This window comes from Dendrobates tinctorius, unplaced genomic scaffold (genome assembly GCF_039654945.1).
Source record: "Dendrobates tinctorius isolate UK_male_01 unplaced genomic scaffold, ASM3965494v1 ptg000201l, whole genome shotgun sequence".
Classification (NCBI taxonomy): domain Eukaryota; kingdom Metazoa; phylum Chordata; class Amphibia; order Anura; family Dendrobatidae; genus Dendrobates; species Dendrobates tinctorius.
The window spans coordinates 3043373-3064064 of NW_027361868.1; the positions used below are offsets into that span (position 1 = coordinate 3043373).

Below are 20692 nucleotides of genomic sequence, written 5' to 3' on the forward strand. Positions count from 1 at the left end.
ATAATAACATACTATATAAGTTACTGTGAAAGTGCATTCTATGCATAGGCTTTTTCAACATGCTGCATTTTTGCAGATTTCCCCATGCGTTTTTGCTGCGGAAAGTTATTTTTTCCTTGCAGATCTGAACCATCAAAGCATTTTCTCAAATCTACGGTATGTAAATTATTTCAGTCTTTTTGCAGCATAAAATGCTATAAGGAATGACCACGGTGAACCATCGTACTTTACCGCTATTGTGCCTTTGACTGCATCTGCACACAGTATTATATTCCTTTATCTGGCTTGTAGTGTGATGATAGCATGTGCAGTAATATTATTCAGTCGCTCTATGGTGGTATAATTATTATTATTATTACTTATTATTATAGCGCCATTTATTCCATGGCGCTTTACATGTGAGCCGGTATACATAATAAATACAAGTACAGTAATCTTAAACAATACAAGTTACGACTGGTACAGGAGGAGAGAGGACTCTTGTCACTATATGGTAGTATTATTATTTGGTTACTGAATAAGGGTATTATTTAGTTATAATATACAGTATGTTGACATTGTTCAGTGGTATTATACGGTCACTAGATGGCAATATGAATAAGTCACTGCTAGACAGTAATTGGGATGACCTCTCTCAGCTGAGCTGGCTAAGCTTCAGCAAAACCTGTACTGGACAGGGAGTAGGAGTGATGAGTCCCACCACTAACTCCTCCTCATTAGTGATGGGCGAACCCCTAGATGTTCGGTGGATTCGGCTGAACAGTTAAACAAAAGTTTGGTTCGGGTACCCGAACTTGGACCTCATACACTTGAATGGGGGGGTCCAAACATCCAGTGTTTGCCAGGCTGTCATATGCATGACAGCGAGGAAAATACTGACTCTGATCAGCGGTAAAAACATTACCGCCGGTCAGAGAGTGCTCAAATTACAGCGTGAGCCCGCAGATGTGACCAGAGGTAAAAAGTTAACCAAACAAAGTGGTTTTCAACCTGAAAGGTAACAAGATGTGACTGTCCAGGCTGAAAACCACTGAGGACTGAGCTGCTGCCGAGTCCTAGCCAGATCCCTGAATTGCGGTGACCTTGGTGAGATCACCAGTAGCACAGCGAGATAAAGTCTCATGGTGCAGCGTTGAGTTCACCGCCGCTGCCCATGAGAGTGCAACGTGAGACTGGTTTGACCGCACATGGAGTACTGTGTACGGTTTTGGGCACCGCTGCTCAGGAAGGATATAATGGAACTAGAGCGAGTACAAAGGAAGGCAACAAATTTAATAAAGGGGATGGGGGAACTACAATACCCAGAGAGATTAGCAAAATTAGGATTATTTAGTCTAGAAAAAAGATGACTGAGGGGCGATCTAATAACCATGAATAAGTATATGAGGGGGCAATACAAATATCTCTCCGAGGATCTGTTTATACCAAGGAAGGTGATGGTCACAAGGGGGCATTCTCTGCGCCTGGAGGAGAGAAGGATTTTCCACCAACATGGAAGAGGATTCTTTACTGTTAGTGCAATGAGAATCTGGAATTCCCTGCCTGAGGAGGTGGTGATGGCGAACTCAGCCAAGGGGTTCAAGAGAGGCCTGGATGTCTTCCTGGAGCGTAACAATATTGTATCTTACAGTTAATGTTAGGTTCTTTAGAAGGACGTAGATCTGGGGAGTTATTCTGATGGAATATAGGCTGAACTGGATGGACAAATGGCTTTTTTTGGCCTTACTAACTATGTTACTATGTTACTTTTTGTCACTGTGCTAGCAGTACTAGGAGTGATCTCACCAAGGTCACTGCAGTTTTATTATTTTTTTAAATAGTTACAAAAAACATAATGGGGATCACTCTATTCTTGATAACCAGCCTTGTTGAAGCTAACAGCTGAAGGTTGCAGCCCGAAGATATCAGTTTTGCCTGGCTGGTTATCAAAAATACAGGGGCATGCATGCCAGATTTTTTTTCTTTGTTATCATTATTTATTTAGAGGGCAGGCGCCGGCTGATGAATACTCCCATCAGCTACCTCCCGCTCTCGCTGTTATTAGCGGCAGCAGACGTAGGCTGATGGGAGTAGTAGTCGCATCAGCTGACGCCAGTCAGAGCGCTGCGATCGTCATACTATATGTTGGCATTATTCAGATGCTAAATGGTGGAATTATTTAGATACCATATGTTGGTACTATTCAAATACTGTGTAGTGGTAATATTTAGATACTGTATGTTGGTGTTATTCAGATCCTGTATGTTGCTATTATTGAGATACTATATAGTAGTACTATTGAGTTCCTGTATGTTGATATTATTGTGATGCTGTATGTTGGTATTATTCAGATGCTGTATAGTGGTATTATTTCCGTAATGTATGTTGGTATTATTCAGATGCTGTATTGTGTTTTTTTTTATTTTTGAGATACTGTATGTTGATGTTATTCAGATACCGTCTAGTTGTGTTATTCAGATACTGTATAGTGCCATTAATCCTATTTTTTATGGTGATATCATGCTGTCACTGTGTGGTTGTACTTTATGGTCATATTATTCAGTCATGGTTTTATTCATTCACAGTATGGTCATATGGTCAGTATGGTGATGTTACTCAACCACTGTATGGCCATATCACTATACAGTCATTGTAATTGTCACCATGGTTTGGCGGGATTATTAGGTCCCATTTTGGCTGTGTTGCTCACTCTATGATAAGTTTTTTAGCTTGTATTCTTCTTAATGTCAGACTTTATTTGCTTATACAAACCATTAGAACCCCTGCAAACGCCTTTTTCAAAATTCAGACATTCACATTGAACTTATACATTTTTTTCCATTAAAACTTGAATATGTAAATTTTAGTTCTATTTCTTCATTTTTTTTTTTTTAGATTTCTTTTAGCCTTTTATTTGTAAACATCCGCATTGTTATTGCTTTTTTTCCGGGTGAATGAAAGTACAAAATAAACCACTTTTGCCCGGGAATCGGATCAGGTCTGTAAGTAATGATCCATCCCCCCAGACACAGATGTACTATAACAAATTGTCATGCATTACCCCAGATTTACACGACACAAAGGCTCCTGATTAAATTCTGCAGATTCCATATCACCGATTGTATTTTTTTTTTTTTTTTTTAACCTCCATGATGCACAAAGTGAATAACGGGGCCTTTTTTTGCTAATAGTTTATGATCCATGAGATTGGAAATGTCTATAGAACCTGGGATTCCACCACGTAGGGTAAGAAGGTTCCTCGTATCTTCATCCATCCACATCGGCAGAGCCGTCCCTTCCTCGGGACTGGATAAAATTGCTTTATGTTTTAAAGAGAAGAAGTAAATGTGTCTGGGAAAGGCTTCCGCTCATTATCTTAAGTATGATGAAAAATGAACCGCGGTCAGGGTCTTATTCTAAACATCATTTAAAGGGACAGCGTAATGGCGAGTTATTTATTTGCAGAATTAAATTGTGCACCTGCTTACCTCCGACGAAATGAGGCTTTCGAGGCGCTCTGTCGAATGATTATCACATAGTAATTATTGACGAGGGTCCTCTATATTTTTGAATTATGATTTTGCCACTAGGGGCGCTGTTCTGGTATAAATGTTTAGACATAAGAGTATTTAATACTATCAATGTAATCATATTAATCACTATGTCACTACTAGGACATAACTGCAAATCCATTCAGTTATTCTTATTTTTTATTTTTTTTTGCTTTTTATGTTTAGATTTTTCTAGCAAAATATTTTCAGAATTTTATTTTTATTTTTAGATACATTTTAAATATTTGCATATCTTTATAGAATGAAAAAAAATATATATTTCAATATTATAATTTTTTTTCTTTTAAATGTTCTATAAGGCTACTTTCACACTTGCGTTTTTTTGCTGCGCGTTTCTTGCGCACACAAACGCATGAAAAAAAACGCATCATGCGTTTGTGTGCTTTTTTGCGGGTTTTGGTGCGTTTTTTGCGCATACGTGCGCATTACAATGAGCACGTATGCGCACCCATAGACTTTAATGGGTGTTTTGCTGTAAAAAAACGCATTGCGTGCGCATGCTTTTTTTTGGGGGTAAGTCGGACGCACAAAAAATGCAACAGGATGCATTTTGTGCGCCCGAGCGCACACTGCAAAAAAAACGCATGCGCATACAAACGCGTACTATGCGCACCCATGTTAAAGTATAGGGGAAAAAAACGCATGCGTTTTTTGCGCTAAAAAACAGCGCAAAAAAAACGCAAGTGTGAAACCAGCCTTAGAAATGCACATAAATGACATGGAACAATTTATTGCGCTTCAGGCCTGATTTTTTTTTGTTGTTTTTATTGCTTTTGTAAAAATCGGATGGATTTTTCATCAGTGTTTGGCCACAGTGTCAGTTTTTACCGTCAGCATTTTTCATATGGAAAAAAAATAAAAACTGATGACGATTCCTAGCAAACAGTCAGTAAAAAACAGAGACGCCTAGGATGCAGCTAGATGTCATCCGCCTGCTGGCTGAGTTTTTCATTAAGGCCGCGTTCACACGCTCAGTATTTGGTCAGTATTTTACATCAGTATTTGAAAGTAAAAACCAGGAGTGGGTGATAAATCCAGTAGTGGTGACATGTTTCTATTATATGTCTCCTCTGATTGTACCACTCCTGGTTTTGGCTACAAAAACTGATGTAAAATACTGACCGAATACTGACCGTGTGACCGTGGCCAGACAGTTTTCCAAAGTCCATTTTTCACATACAATTTTTTTTTTCATGGAGAGGGTGCCTATTTTCGGTATAATTTATGGGGCTGTTCACGAGTGCAGGTTTTTTATCTGCAAAAACAATCAAGGAGAGATGTCCATTTTTGATCTGAGTCACGGATCAAAATCATCCACGCAAGTTTACGGGTCCAGAAATGTCATGGTCAACAGGCAGATGCCATCCGTGTGAAGTTCGCTTTCGTTTATAAATTGCAAAAGGCCGGAGAAACTTTTCCTTTCTTTTTTTTTTTTTGCATGTGAGAAAATCACTGATTGTAAAAACTGACACACTGACAAAATACTGATGGGAATCCTTGAGATTGCAGGGGGTCCAACCTCTGGGTCTCTTACCGATCACCGGAACACATGGAGCAATAGTGCAAATGTGACTGCTGCTCCTTTCACGTAAGGTATTATGGGCCCCCATCTCAGAATTGGTAGCGGGGGGATCAACAGACTGGGCCCCAAGGATCATACATACTAACCCTAACCCTGATGGAAATCGGTCCGTTATTTTCACTTACGCAGAAATATCTGAATGAAGCCTAACCTTTTTTTTTGCCATGGAGCCCTGATGTGTCGGGTGAAGAACAACTTGCTATAAAATCATCATTTTAATATGTATTATAGTGAAAGTGGCCAAAATTGAGGAAAATGTTGCATGCAGCATAACCAGTCTGTCCAGACACGTGAGATACATTTTTTGCTCCTGATGTCATTTCGTAGGTGGCTTACAGAAACAACAAAGATGATGAAGGTCTTAAAGGAGATGTCCTAAAAACAATATCTACCCAATCATAAGGTACGGGATAAATGTATGATTATTGGGGGTCAGTCTGTTGATCCCCTCCTAACAATTCTGAGATGTGGGCCCATAATACCCTACGTGAAAGGAGCAGCGGTCACATTTGCACTATTGCTCCTTGTGTTCCAGTGATCGGTAAGAGTCCCAGAGGTTGGACCCCCTGCAATCTCATTTATTACCCATCCTGTAGATAGTAGATTGATCTCGTTCCTGCCTTAGGTTTTGGGTAATTCCTGCAAATCCCTATTTTATTAAAAACCCAATAACATAATAAACAGTCGTAAAAAAGCTTTGAAGTGTGTCAAATTGTTTCCACAAAAATGTTCCACTTTTAGCATTGTCATATAATTTTCGCCCAGAGACAATAAAGTGGGAGGAGCTGCAGCAGGATGGAGCATGGCGGCGCCGGTCACTATATATAGCGACTAAATGCGGCGACCTTCATTATGCCAGAAATTTTACTCCAGTCCCCGAATGGAGTAATATCGTGGCGAGGTGCACAAGGAGGCGTCCACCTGTTAATTAATCAGGAGCCTCACCTCCACCCCACTGTCTCATCAACAACTGAGTGAAAAAAGCTGGTCTTGATGAGTCGAGGCCTAAGGCCGGGGTCACACTAGCGAGGAATACGGCCGAGTGAGAGGCGTTAAAAGCACGCATTACACACGGACCAATGATTCTCTATGGGTTTGCTCCCAACAGCCGTATATTTCTCGGGCATATTCTACGGTCCGTGCCAATCGCAGCATGCTGCGATTGTCAGCGTACTACGCCCGTAGTACGCCAATGCAAATCTATGGGTGCGCAAAAAATACGGATTACACACGGACCACACGTGTGACCTGCGAGAAATACGCACCCGGTGTCTTTTAGAAAAGCCGGCAATTCAGTGCGCTGTACAGTAAACTCACACTGACAGGTTTAATAAAGAAAGAAAGAATAGATATATACACATAGAATACATATATATATATATATATATATATATATACACATACATGTCATTGTGACAAACATATATATATATATATTATATTTCACAGAGTTCTTCATAGCAGAATAGCCGCTAATTCAATTGGCGGCTTCTATCAAATCATTCCCCAACCCGACATGAAATGACACATGGTTTACATTCAGTAAAGCATTTCATTTCATGTTTTTTTTATATGTCCTTGACTAATAATTAGATGAGGGATTGTTTGCAAAATTTGGGAGTTGTAGTTGTTATTTTAAGGGGTTAATTCTTTGTTAAAAAATGCGTGGGCTTCCTATTGCCCTATATTGGTGGCGAGTGGGTTAATCTAACAAAGGGTTAATGTCACCATTCGATTGTAAGGTGACATTAACCCTTTGTTAGATTAACCCTATATCTATTATTTCATTTCTGTTAGAAACCCTGTCATAGGGCTCCATTATATGTCCATTTTGCAAGGCGGTGAGAAAATCTCGCCATGCGGATTGCATACGGATGCCATACGGATGCAGACATGCGCAAAATACGCAACCACACCTTGCTTACGGATGACATATGGAGCACTATTTAGGGGTCATTCATCCGTATTACACATGTAAACTACGGGCGATATTTTGCGTCGGTTAGTGTGACCCCGGCCTAAGTTTTTTTTACTGACTTTTACACTAACTAGAGCTAGAATTAGCAGGTCAGGATTAGGGTTGCAGATAGAACTAGTGTTGGGAATTAGGGTTAGGGATAGAACAAGAATTAGGACTAGGGCTAGAGATAGAACTAGGATTGGGAGTAGGGTTAGGGGTAGAACTAAAGTTATGACTAGGGTTAGAGATAGAAGTCGGGTTAGGACTATGGTTATGGATAGAAGTAGGGTTAGGACTAGCGTTAGGGATAGAACTAGGGTTAGGACTAGGGTTAGGGGTAGAACTAAAGTTAGGACTAGGGTTAGAGATAGAACTAGGGTTAGGGATAGAACTAGGGTTGGGACTAGGGTTAGGGATAGAACTTGGGTTAGGACTAGGGTTAGAGATAGAACTAGGGTTAGTGATAGCACTAGGGTTGGGACTAGGGTTAGGGATAGAACTAGGGTTAGTGATAGCACTAGGGTTGGGACTAGGGTTAGGGATAGAACTAGGGTTAGTGATAGAACTAGGGTTGGGACTAGGGTTAGGGATAGAACTAGAGTTAGGACTATAGTTAGGGATAGAACTAGGGTAAGGACTAGGGTCAGGGATATAGCTAGGGTTAGGTCAAGGGTTAGTGATAGAACTATGGTTAGGGATAGTGCTAGTTAGACATACAGTTAGGTTTAGAGCTAAGGTAAATAATAATTGCATTCAAAAAAGGCCAAAAATGCAATAAAAAATAAAATATATTTTTAACTTTATTTTTGCTGTTAACACATGCTACGCCACAGATCCTATGTAATGACTTTGCAGTGGTAAATTGAGCAATGATAGGGATACGTGATGGTATCGGTATACTGCCCACTTGGTGGAGGTATAGACATCTCCTTTAACCAGCGCATGACCGCAGCTTCCTTGTCGCTTTAACAGCACTTATTAAATCCAGCAAACTTTCTATTCCAATAGACAGGTAGACAATTCTTCTGCGGACAGGTTGTGTGATCCGATGAGGAAAAACTCTTCACACTGCGGGTTTAGAGACACACAGGATGCTTATCAGCTGACAAGGCTCCATCCTGGAACATCCAAGAAATCAATGCGTCCAGGAGACACGGAGCTGTCATTGCGAGGACATACCAAAACTGCCAATACTTATAAACCGAGGAGCAAACATTGGTGTGAAGGCTTTTTACTGACATGACCGAGATGGACTTGTTTTCTAAGTAGACAGGTTGAGGTATAAAAGGATTTAACCCTTAATGTCGGAGAGATTTTCTTCTATGGTCCCGTCATGCACATATCACTTGTGACTATATATAAAATAGTGATAACAGCGATGACCCTCAAGGTCTCTTGCAAACCAAGTCAGTTTTCATGTGTGCATAAGTTGCCCCTATTAAAGGGGGGTGCTGCTGAAAACCTGGCATCTGAGCAGTGGGATTGCCTGAGCTGCCAATGGATGAACCAAGGCAGAAAGTATTTGCTACTAAGTTCCTTTAACCACTAAGTAACTTATTTAGAAGAAATTAGTGCACCCTTAAAAAGGAATAACTCCACATTTATGCCAAAACCCCACAATAACAAAAAAGGGTATACTCGTCTAATCGGAGCGACTGAGTCTTATGCTTCTCTACCAGGTGGTGGCAATGTAGTGACGTCATGGCCCGTGCCGGAGCACTGATGTCTATGGCACCTGCTCTATTTATTTATCTATTTATTTTACTCATTTATATAGCGCCATTATAGACATTATCGGCACTGTCCCCGATGGGGCTCACAATCTAAATTCCCTACCAGTATGTCTTTGGAATGTGGGAGAAAACCGAAGAACCCGTAGGAGACCACTGAGCCACCGGTCTCTATCACGGGATATAACTGTATAGGTATCATGTTGACAGCAATAGAGTTCAAAATGGCCCCTGGCCAGAAGTCTGAGGCATGTGCACTACACAGGGGCTTCAGAACGAGAAATGCCCTTGAAATTTTGCGCCTTCGAGAATTTTATGCCCAGGAAAATGGCCACCGTGCCCCCCACTGACAGGCTGCACTACTGCATCTGAGGCATGAGAAGCATCATGGCGCTAGATAGTACATGTTCAGCAGTTTTATTTATTAGTAGTTGCAAACTGTATGCTGGTATTCACAATGTGTGGCACTACTAATTGTGCCCTGTATAGTGTATAGTGGTGGCAGCAATATATAGTATCCCTATTTTGACAATAAAAAGTGTTAAGCTGGCCATCCATATTCAATTAATGTCATCTGACCTTGCAGAATCAATCAACTTTTCCCATATTAGGAAAAAAAAGATCAGGCTGTTGGGTTTTAACATGTCCAATTACATCGTTTTTCAGGGAGGATATACAGTGGGTACGGAAAGTATTCAGGCCCCTTTAAATTTTTCACTCTTTGTTTCATTGCAGCCATTTGGTAAATTCAAAAAAGTTCATTTTTTTCTCATTGATGTACACTCTGCACCCCATCTTGACTGAAAAAGGTAGAAATGTAGAATTTTTTGCAAATTTATTAAAAAAGAAAAACTGAAATATCACATGGTTCTAAGTGTTCAGCCCCTTTGCTCAGTAATGAGTAGAATCCTTTTGAGCTAGTACAGCCATGAGTCTTCTTGGGAATGATGCAACAAGTTTTTCACCCCTGGATTTGGGGGTCCTCTGCCATTCTTCCTTGCGGATCCTCTCCAGTTCCGTCAGGTTGGATGGTGAACGTTGGTGGACAGCCATTTTCAGGTTTCTCCAGAGATGCTCAATTGGGTTTAGGTCAGGGCTCTGGCTGGGCCAGTCAAGAATGGTCACAGAGTTGTTCTGAAGCAACTCCTTTGTTATTTTTGCTGTGTGCTTAGGGTTATTGTCTTGTTGGAAGGTGAACCTTCGGCCAAGTCTGAGTTCCAGAGCACTCTGGAAGAGGTTTTCATCCAGGATATCTCTGTACTTGGCCGCATTCATATTTCCTTCAATTGCAACCAGTCGTCCTGTCCCTGCAGCTGAAAAACACCCTCCATAGCATGATGCTGCCACCACCATGTTTCACTGTAGGGGTTGTATTGGGCAGGTGATGAGCAGTGCCTGGTTTTCTTCACACATACCGCTTAGAATTATCACCAAAAAGTTCTATCTTCATCCAGACTAGAGAATCTTATAGTCCTTCATGTGTCTTTTAACAAACTCTATGTGGGCTTTCATATGTCATGCACTGAGGAGAGGCTTTCATCGAGCCACTCTGCCATAAAGGCCCGAATGGTGGAGGGCTGCAGTGATAGTTGACTTTGTGGAACTTTCTCCCATCTCTCTACTGCATCTGTGGAGCTCAAACACAGTGATCTTGGGGTTCTTCTTTACCTCTCTCATCAAGGCTCTTCTCCCACGATTGCTCAGTTTGCCTGGACGGCCAGGTCTAGGAAGACTTCTGGTGGTCCCAAACTTCTTCTATTTAAGGATTATGTAGGCCACTGTGCTCTTAGGAACCTTGTGTACTGCAGAAATTATTTTGTAACCTTGGCCAGATCTGTGTCTTGCCACAATTCTGTCTCTGATCTCCCTGGCCAGTTCCTTTGACCTCATGATCCTCATTTGGTGTGACATGCACTGTGAGCTGTGAGGTCTTATATAGACAGGTGTGCGTCTTTACAAATCAAGTCCTATCAGTTTAATTAAACACAGCTGGACTCCAATGAAGGAGTAGAACCATCTCAAGGAGGATCAAAAGGAAATGGACAGCATGTGACTTAAATATGACTGTCTAAGCAAAGGGTCTGAATACTTATGACCATGTGATATTTCAGTTTTTCTTTTTTAATAAATTTCCAAAAATTTCTACATTTCTGTTTTTTAAGTCAAGATGGGGTGCAGAGTGTACATTAATGAGAAAAAAATGAACTTTTTTGAATTTACCAAATGGTTGCAATGAAACAAAGAGTGAAAAATTAATGGGGTCTGAATACTTTCCGTACCCGCTGTACAGTCATCAGATGTGTGAGGAAGCAGCGTACATCACATTCAGATCCAATGTACACTTGCCCTAACCATGTGGCTCACCTGGTAAAGTGGACCCACTAAGACCCAGATCCGGGTTTGTACTCAGATCCCGGCTGCTGGTACAGGTGGCAGGATATCAGGGGGGGAAAAGGACATGACACACTCAGGTGTCTTGGGAGCAGCAGGATGGATGTAGTGGAAGACAACAGTGATTGAAGCAGGTTAGGCCCGGAGTGCACATGAGGTGGAGCGCACCAAACACAGGTGTGTGACCTAATGGGCCTTAAAGACCATGAGATGAAGTCACTGAGCCACACTGGGAAACCTGCAAAATCCGACGTGGAGCACAACAGAGGGCAACGGACTGAGGTGAAGGAAGCAGAGCTCGGGATACCCAGGAGAGGTGTGTAATACAGGTATATGGAGGGGACAGTGGGGTAAATGCTGGACGAACAAGATTGCTGGACCACAGCTTTATAAAGTGTATTATCTAGTTTTAGACTTTTTTCACACTGTGTTTGTAGTATACAATTGGCATATGTGTTAAAAAGCGTCCTATCCATATGTGAAATGTATGTATAGGACCTCCCTGAGATTTGTTTGGGCAGGGATTTAATTTGGCCAAGGTATGATACTGTTATTTAGGAATGATGCTCTAGGGGGTTAATACATTTATTTCTATTTTGCCTGGCTAAATACCGTGTGCAGGGGGCACTGACAGATGATGCCACAGAGGGCAAGACAAATTAGGCTTGCAAACATAAAGGGTAATATTAGAAAAAAAACCTTTAAGTTGAGGAATGATAAAAATAGTTACAGAAGCGGAAAACAAAGAAATAAATATATTTGTTCTGTTGAAAAAGTTCATGTTATATTTTTTTGCATAAATTATGTGTGTGATTACATGAAACTTTCTCATATGTCTTATTAGGGAAAATTGGAATCGTCCACATCTTCCAGTATCTGTAATTTCCCGGATGCTAAAGCTGGAGTCACACATAGCGACTCACCAGCGATCCCGACAACGATATCAACGTGTCAGGATCGCTGGTAAGTCGCTATGTGATCGCTGGTGAGCTGTCACACAGACAGCTTCACCAGCGATCAGCACAGCGACGCCGAGCGCGCAGCATCGCTGTGTTCGTTAGCGCTGATGCCATATTCATGTCAAAAACAGAATTAAAATAAAAAATATTGTTATTCTCACCTTCCGGCGTCCCGCGCTGCCTTCCCGCCTCTCTCCACGCTCCGGTCCCAGTAATCCTTTGCGAGAATGACCGCGATGACGTCCGTTCTCGCGGGATCGCGAAGTCTCACGGTCATTCTTGATTACTGGGGCCGGGAGCGTGGAGAGAGGCAGGAAGGCAGCGCGGGACGCCGGAAGGTGAGAATAACAATATTTTTTATTATTTTTTTACAGCTGATCGCTGGTATCCCTCCTGTCACACGCAGCGATGCGTGCTGGCCAGTGGGAGATCACCAACGAAAAAAATGTCCAGAGGTTTCTTGCAGCGATCAGCGATACCGGCAGGGGGGCCGCTTGCTGATCGCTGTCACACACAGGGATCTCGCTGGTGAGATCGCTGATTTGGGTCACAAAAGTTGTGCCTCAGCAGCGATCTCGCTAGCGAGATTGCTATGTGTGACGGGGGCTTTAGAAACAAGATTCCGTCTGGTATAAAACAGTAAATACTAGACAGGTAGGAAAGGGAAGGGGAGGAGGGGGATGCAGCTGCAGTGTTAATAAGCCAGCATAAGGGCTTGTGTACACCACTGGAAAAATCAGATACCACTCATCCGCATGTTATTCTATGGGGCCGTGCACATGTCCGACTTTTTTCCTTTGTGATGTACCAACTAGTGGCATCACGAGAGACAGGTATGTAGCGCACAGACAGACAGGTCTGCTGCGATCTAAATCCGGGACAGTTTGTTGGGTCTTGTTGTCCCACAAACCTGTATAGTTGATTAGGGCTGGACTTAAGGGTTAACCAGAAAGTGATGGGTGGGTCTGGTTAACCACATACCTCCCAGGGAGTGTGTTTCTGTGACATCAGAAAGGTCCTATATGCTTCTATATGAAGGGGGAAAAACCAAGTGAGAGTCTGGAGCTGGCTGGAGCGCCTGAAAGTCCAGGAAGCTACTGAGGGTCTGGACTAGGGACAGGAGCACTATAAAGCCAGTCTGTGAAGCCTGCAAAGCTGTTGAGCAGATAACACAGAGCACAGGGAATTGTGTGCACTGACGGGTGTCAGTTATGGAACTGTGCGGACATAGTGGCTTATGATTGTGTAATAAACCAGAAATGGACTTCTTTAAGGCTGTGTGCACACATTGCGGATTGTAAGCGTTTTTGATGTTAGCAGTGAAAGAGGCCAGAACACCAAGCTCCATTCATTGTGGATTGGCCATTGATGCAGTTAGAACATTGCATTAGTGTAAGAGAGTGTTCACATGTCGCCTGGAAAAAGCCTGGCACAGGCTGCAGCAACAACCCCATTTATATGTTGTGTGAACTGATGTCTGCATGCAGCCACATCTGCTGTGTGAACCTTCCCTAAAACTGGTTGCAGTCTCCTTGTGGTTTGGTTGACCCTCTTCTTGCCATAGGGGGCAGTAATGCATTACCGCACAGGAGAGCGCGACCGGGAAAAGACGCCAAAACTCACAACTAGGAGACGATAATGCTGGATAATAGAGACAGATAAGAATGTTAGAGTATAAAAAGCAATCATCAGACAAGTAACAGCACATAGGACAATGTCTATCTAATATTATCTATCTATCTATCTATCTATCTATCTATCTATCTATCTATCATCTATCTATCTATTATCTATCTATCATCTATCTCTCTATTATTTACCTATAATCTATCTATATCTATCTATCTATCTACCTACCTATCTATTATCCATCTATTATCTATCTATCTTTCATCTATTATCTACTGTATCTATCTATCTATCTATCTATCTATCTATCTATCATCTATCTAGATCTATCAATCTATTATCTATCTATTATCTATCTATTATCTATTATCTATCTATTATCTATCTATATATCCATATATCATCTATCTATCATCTATCTATCTATCCGTTATCTATCTATTATCTATTATCTATTATCTATTATCCATCTATCTATCTATCTATCTAGCTATCTATCTATCTCTCTATTATTTACCTATAATCTATCTATATCATATCTAGCTATCTATTATCTATTCTATCTATCTATCTATCTATTATCTATCTATCTATTTATCTATTATTTATCTATTATCTGTCATCTATCTATCTTTCATCTATTATCTATCTATCTATCTATCTATCTATAATCTATAATCTATCTATCTATTATCCATCTATCTATTATCTATCTATCTATCTATCTATCTATCTATCTCTATTATTTACCTATAATCTATCTATATCATATCTATCTATCTATTATCTATCTATTAATCATCTATCTAGATCTATCTATTATCTATTATCCATCTATCTATCTATTATCTATCTATTATCTATCTATTATCCATCTATTAGCTATCTACCATATCTATCTATCTATTATCTATCTATTTATCTATCATCTATCTATTATCCATCTATCTATCTATTATCTATCTATAATCTATTATCAATCTATCTATCTATTATCTATCTATCTATCATCTATCTATTATCCATCTATCTATTATCTATCTATTATCTATATACCGTATCTATCTATTATCTATTTTTCATCTATCTATCTATCTATCTATCCATCTATCTATTTATTATCTATTATCTATCTATCTATCTATCTACTTAAAACATTGTATTTAAAATACAGAGATGTAATATTCACATTGTTTCTGGTTTCAACCACAGATGGGGCTCATGTCCTGCACTTGGTATACGCAGCTCTGGGGCAGGATAAGCTTCTTATCAGTTTCTGATCTAGATTAAAGTGGTTACCTAGTTATACTCAGTAGAAAGGCTTTTAAGGTAAACCTGCTACTGTCATATCCCTCATGCTATATGTAAAATTACCTTACCTAGAGTCTAGATGTATAAAAGATAAATAATAGATAGATAGATAATAGATAAATGATAGATAGATAGATAATAGATACATAGATGATATATAGATGAAATATAGATAGATGATAGATAGATAATAGATTAATCGATAGATAATAGATAGATAGATAGATGATAGATAGATGATATATAGATAAATAGATAGATGATAGATAATAGATTAATAGATAGATAATAGATAGATAATAGATTAATAGATAGATAATAGATAGATAGATGATATATAGATAAATAGATAGATAGATGATAGATAATAGATTAATAGATAGATAATAGATAGATAGATAGATAGGTGCTGATGGACAAATAGATGATAGGCACATAGATAGATTTACAGATAAAAGAAATATTATGAAAAGGTATCCGGAGAGATGTGGAAAAGATATGATAGATTAAAATATAGATATGTGTTAGGCGTCGGATTCCGGCAGCTGCACATCAGGAATCCAGAGCCATACATCCAGCGGTCTCCAATTCCTTTCCGACCGCTCAGGGACCTGCACAGCAGTCTCGGCGATCCAGGCGCCCTGCTCAGACCAGCTCTCTGGGTCTGGATGTTGCTGTCACCTCTGGACCAGCAATGGTAGCACAACCTGCTTTGCAGGAAACCATTCCAGAGGCTAAGTCCTCTCGCCGCGCTACTGGGCATGCCCACGAGACGATCTCCCAGTGGAGATCGGGGGTCACATGCTCAGGTCCTTGTCCTGATCTGATTGGCCCATCTCAGAGGTCTGGAAGGTCCCGGAAGCGCATGGCTATAAAAGGCCCGCATGGCCGCTCGGCCATGCGCTAGTATAGACTATACGTGCTATGTGTGAATGGTGATGGATGTATGATTCTGGTGACTGACTCATTATAAAACCCCTTCCCTTTGATATTACGCATGTGGATAGGGAATTAGTTCAGTAGTCAGCGCCAGTCAGTGGCAAGCCATTCGCCACAGTGCATACCGCACCGCTACACTAGCGTCCGATAGTGTGATGCCTCACGGCACTGTCGTACAGCGGTAGTAGTTACCGCCGCACTGCAGTTAGCAGCATTTACTAGCGTCCGCGGTAGCGACGCCGCACGCACGGTAGGTCAAGACGAGCACCGACCTCTGCCTTGGGCCGTGTCCTGTGACCATATACCGTGTGTGCACGCCAGCTGAGACCTGTGAAGCTAACAGGCTCGGCGTTTATGCTTTATTTGTACTAAAGCGCCTCTGTGAGTTTAACAGGGTCCACTGTGCGCACCTCGGGTGATGGTTAACCTGAGTGCAGTATACCGCCATATAGCGAGTCTGCCATTACTCAGCAGTGGTTGTTACATCTACTGCACGGTGGACCCCGGGTGGCGAACGCACTTCCTATTATTTATATTTAGTGCGTTCCCCTGTCCCTAACATTATACTAGCGCCATGGTCTGGCTAGTAATGGCGGACCTGCAGCAGCTGCAGCGGTACATTCGGCAGCTGGAGAGCAGGTTGGCGGCTATCGAGAGCTCCACCTCAGCTGCGAATGCTACGGTAGCCACTGCTCAGGCAGTCGCAGAGGCTGTCTCACGAGTGCCCACACTCACGCCAATGTCGACAATATCTCGCCTCCCGCTCCCTGACAAGTTTTCGGGTGACAGCACCACCTGTAGGGGATTCGTGAGTCAGTGCTCTATCCAGCTTGAGTTACTGGCTGCACGGTTCCCTACAGAGCGGGCTAAGGTGGGGTTTATTGTTTCTCTTTTATCTGGCAGGGCATTAGAGTGGGCTATGCCATTTTGGGAGCGTGATGATCCCGTGGTTCAGGGGGCTGCTCAGTTCCTCGCAGTTCTGAAGCAGGTATTTTTGGGACCACGGATCACGCATGACACCTCTCTCCAATTATTGGCCCTAACACAGGGGTCTCTCTTGGTCAGCCATTATGCCGTCCGATTCCGGACATTGGCTTCCGAACTAGAGTGGCCCGATAAAGCACTCATCCCTGTGTTTTGGAGAGGGTTAGCAGAGCATGTCAAAGATGCTCTAGCAACCAGAGAGGTCCCCACCAGTCTGGAGGAAGTGAATTTCATCTCCACCTGCATTGATCTCCGGTTTACGGAGTGCGGGCTGGAACGTGCACAATCCAAATGAAGGGTTATCTTGGCTCCCACCTTCACCGAGCCGCTAAGATCTCCTGCTCAGGAGCTTACATCCTCCGAACCTATGGAGGTGTCTCGCACCGGCCCCATGCAACGTCCGGTGCGAAGCTTCGCACGTTGTTACCAGTGCCGGCAGTTTGGTCACTCGGTTAGCACGTGTCCTCTGCGGTCGGAAAAACGATCACGTCCAGTGGTCGTAGGTGGTGGTCAGACAAATATGAAACCCTTTTCTCCCAAACCGGTATTCCGAGGGACATTAGATAGCGGGGCCTCCACCTGGGAGGTAGAGGTTACCGTGGATTCCGGGGCTGAGGGGAACTTTATGTCCTCGACCTTCGCCCAGAAACACGCTATTCCACTGATGTTACTGCCCCAACCTCTGACCATCAGGGTGGTTAATGGTGCACCTTTACCATCTCAGGTGACCCACCAGACAGCCCCACTCAGGCTCTCAATCTCACCCTCTCATCGTGAGATTCTGTCCTTGTTCATTTTGCCAGATGGCACCGACCAGGTGCTTCTCGGAGTTCCCTGGCTCCGTTGTCACTCCCCTCATATTGATTGGGCTTCGGGGAATATACTGGGTTGGAGCAAGGACTGTGAGGAAAGGTGCCTGAGGGGCAGTGTTCAGGTAGCTTCCACTGAAGTGCCCGCAGATCTCTCCGCGCTTCCTAAACCTTACCACCAGTATGCGGACGTCTGTTCTAAAAAATCTGCGGAGACGCTCCCGCCACATCGTCCTTACGATTGCCCGATAGATCTTCTGCCAGACACGGAACCTCCTAGAGGCTGTGTGTATCCGCTGTCACTCCCTGAAACAGAGGCTATGTCTCAATATATCCGGGAGAACCTGGCTAGAGGTTTTATCAGAAAGTCGGTGTCGCCGGCTGGTGCGGGGTTCTTCTTCATGCAGAAGAAGAGCGGAGAGTTACGTCCCTGCATTGACTACAGAGGTCTCAACGCCATAACAGTTAAAAACAAATACCCTCTCCCGTTGATCTCTGAGCTATTTGACAGGTTGCGAGGGGCCCAGATCTTTACGAAATTAGATCTACGGGGGGCGTACAACCTGATCCGCATTCGCGAAGTAGACGAGAGGAAGACAGCCTTTAATACCAGGGATGGGCACTATGAATATCTGGTCATGCCCTTCTGCCTTTGTAATGCGCCTGCTGTTTTCCAGGATTTCGTCAACGATGTCTTCCGCGATATGCTCTCCACCTCGTGGTGGTCTATCTGGATGACATCCTTATCTTCTCGCTAGATTTGACCTCCCACTGGAGAGACGTCTGCAGGGTCTTCGACCGTCTGTGGGCGAACTCTCTTTTCGCCAAGCTGGAGAAGTGCCAGTTTGAGCAGGAGTCCATGCCGTTCCTGGGCTACATCATCTTGGCCCAGGGGTTGGCTATGAATCCAGCCAAACTGCAAGTGGTAATGGACTGGCAGGAACCACACTCACTCAAAGCGGTGCAGCGCTTCCTAGGGTTCGTCAACTATTACCACCAGTTCATACCTCACTTCTAGTGTTGAGCGATACCGTCCGATACTTAAAAGTATCGTATCGGATGGTATCGGCCGATCTAAAAAAAATATCGGGTATCGCCGATTCTGATACCGGAAGTCCCATTCAAGTCTATGGGACTTCCGGTATTGGAATAAGAAAAACAATATTTTTGCCTTGTACAGCCTCTCTGGGGTCTGTACGGGCCTTTCGGGGGGCTGTGTCGGCCTGCCGGGGGGTCTGTGCAGGCTCCGGTGGTCTGTGCCGGCCTGCCGGGGGGCTGTAACGGCCTGCCGGGGGGTCTGTGCAGGCTCCGGTGGTCTGTGCCGGCCTGCCGGGGGGCTGTGCCGGCCTGCCGGTGGTCTGTGCAGGCTCCGGTGGTCTGTGCCGGCCTGCCGGGGGGCTGTGCCGGCCTGCCGGTGGTCTGTGCAGTCTCTGGGGGTCTGTGCAGGCATCGTCCGATGGGACTACAAGTCCCATCGGGCGATGCCTGCTACCATGACAGTGATTGACACATTAGCCAATGATGGGACAGTAGTAGTCCCATCATCCGGCTAATGTGTTGAATGTAAAAAAAAAATAAAAAAATTTTACATGCTACATACATACAACATGCATACTACATATATACTACATGCAACATGCATACTACATACATAATACATATATACTACATATATACTACATACATACAACATGCATACTACATATATACTACATGCAACATGCATACTACATACATAATACATATATACTACATATATACTACATACATGCTACATACATACTACATACATAATACATATATACTACATATATACTACATGCATGCAACATACATACTACATATATACTACATGTAACATACATACTACATACATGCTACATACTACATGCATGCTACATACATACTACATACATAATACATATATACTACATATATACTACATACATGCAACATACATACTACATATATACTACATGTAACATACATACTACATATATACTACATGTAACATACATACTACATACATGCTACATACTACATGCATGCTACATACTACATGCATGCTACATACATACTACATACATAATACATATATACTACATGCATGCAACATGCATACTACATATATACTATATGTAACATACATACTACATGCTACATACATGCAACATACACACTACATGCTACATACATGCAACATACATACTACATATATGCTACATACATGCTACATACATGCAACATACATACTACATACATGCTACATACATGCTATATGCTACATACATGCAACATACATACTACATACATGCTACATACATGCAACATACATACTACATACATACTACATACATGCTACATACATACCACATGCATGCAACATGCATACTACATATATACTGCATATATACTACATGCATGCAACATACATATATACTACATACAATACATACATATAGACATACAGTACATATAACATAGAGTACATACTCACCGTCACTTGTCACTTTGATCCCCGAAGCCATTGTCACCTGAGGGATAAATATCAAAATAAAAAAACACCAATATACTTACCCCGATCCGCAGAAGTCCACGAGGGTCCCACGTCCATCTTGCGTGGAGAACAGCAGCATCAGCTGATGCTACCGTTCTCTACTAGCTCCAGGAATACAATGACGGAAGGTAGGTATCCTTCCGCACTGTATTCCTCCACCACTTTAAAAAAAAAAAAAAAAAGTCCCTAGTCTCACTTTATGCCATTGCTGCGTGGGAATTTCCCACGCAGCAATGGCATAAAGTGAGACTAGGGACTTTTTTTTTTACAGTGGTGGAGGAATACAGTGC

The 20692-nt window shown here is 42.4% G+C and overlaps 1 protein-coding gene across 1 annotated transcript in view; it reads right to left on the bottom strand.

The window, feature by feature from the left end:
* Positions 1-7086: 7086 nt before the first annotated feature.
* LOC141056883 (uncharacterized) overlaps positions 7087-20692 on the bottom strand; it is an 85558-nt gene continuing 71952 nt past the window's right edge. The window contains exon 2 of the mRNA XM_073553327.1: positions 7087-7796. Within this exon, the coding sequence (XP_073409428.1) occupies positions 7087-7796 (710 nt within the window). The remainder of the gene's footprint in view (positions 7797-20692) is intronic.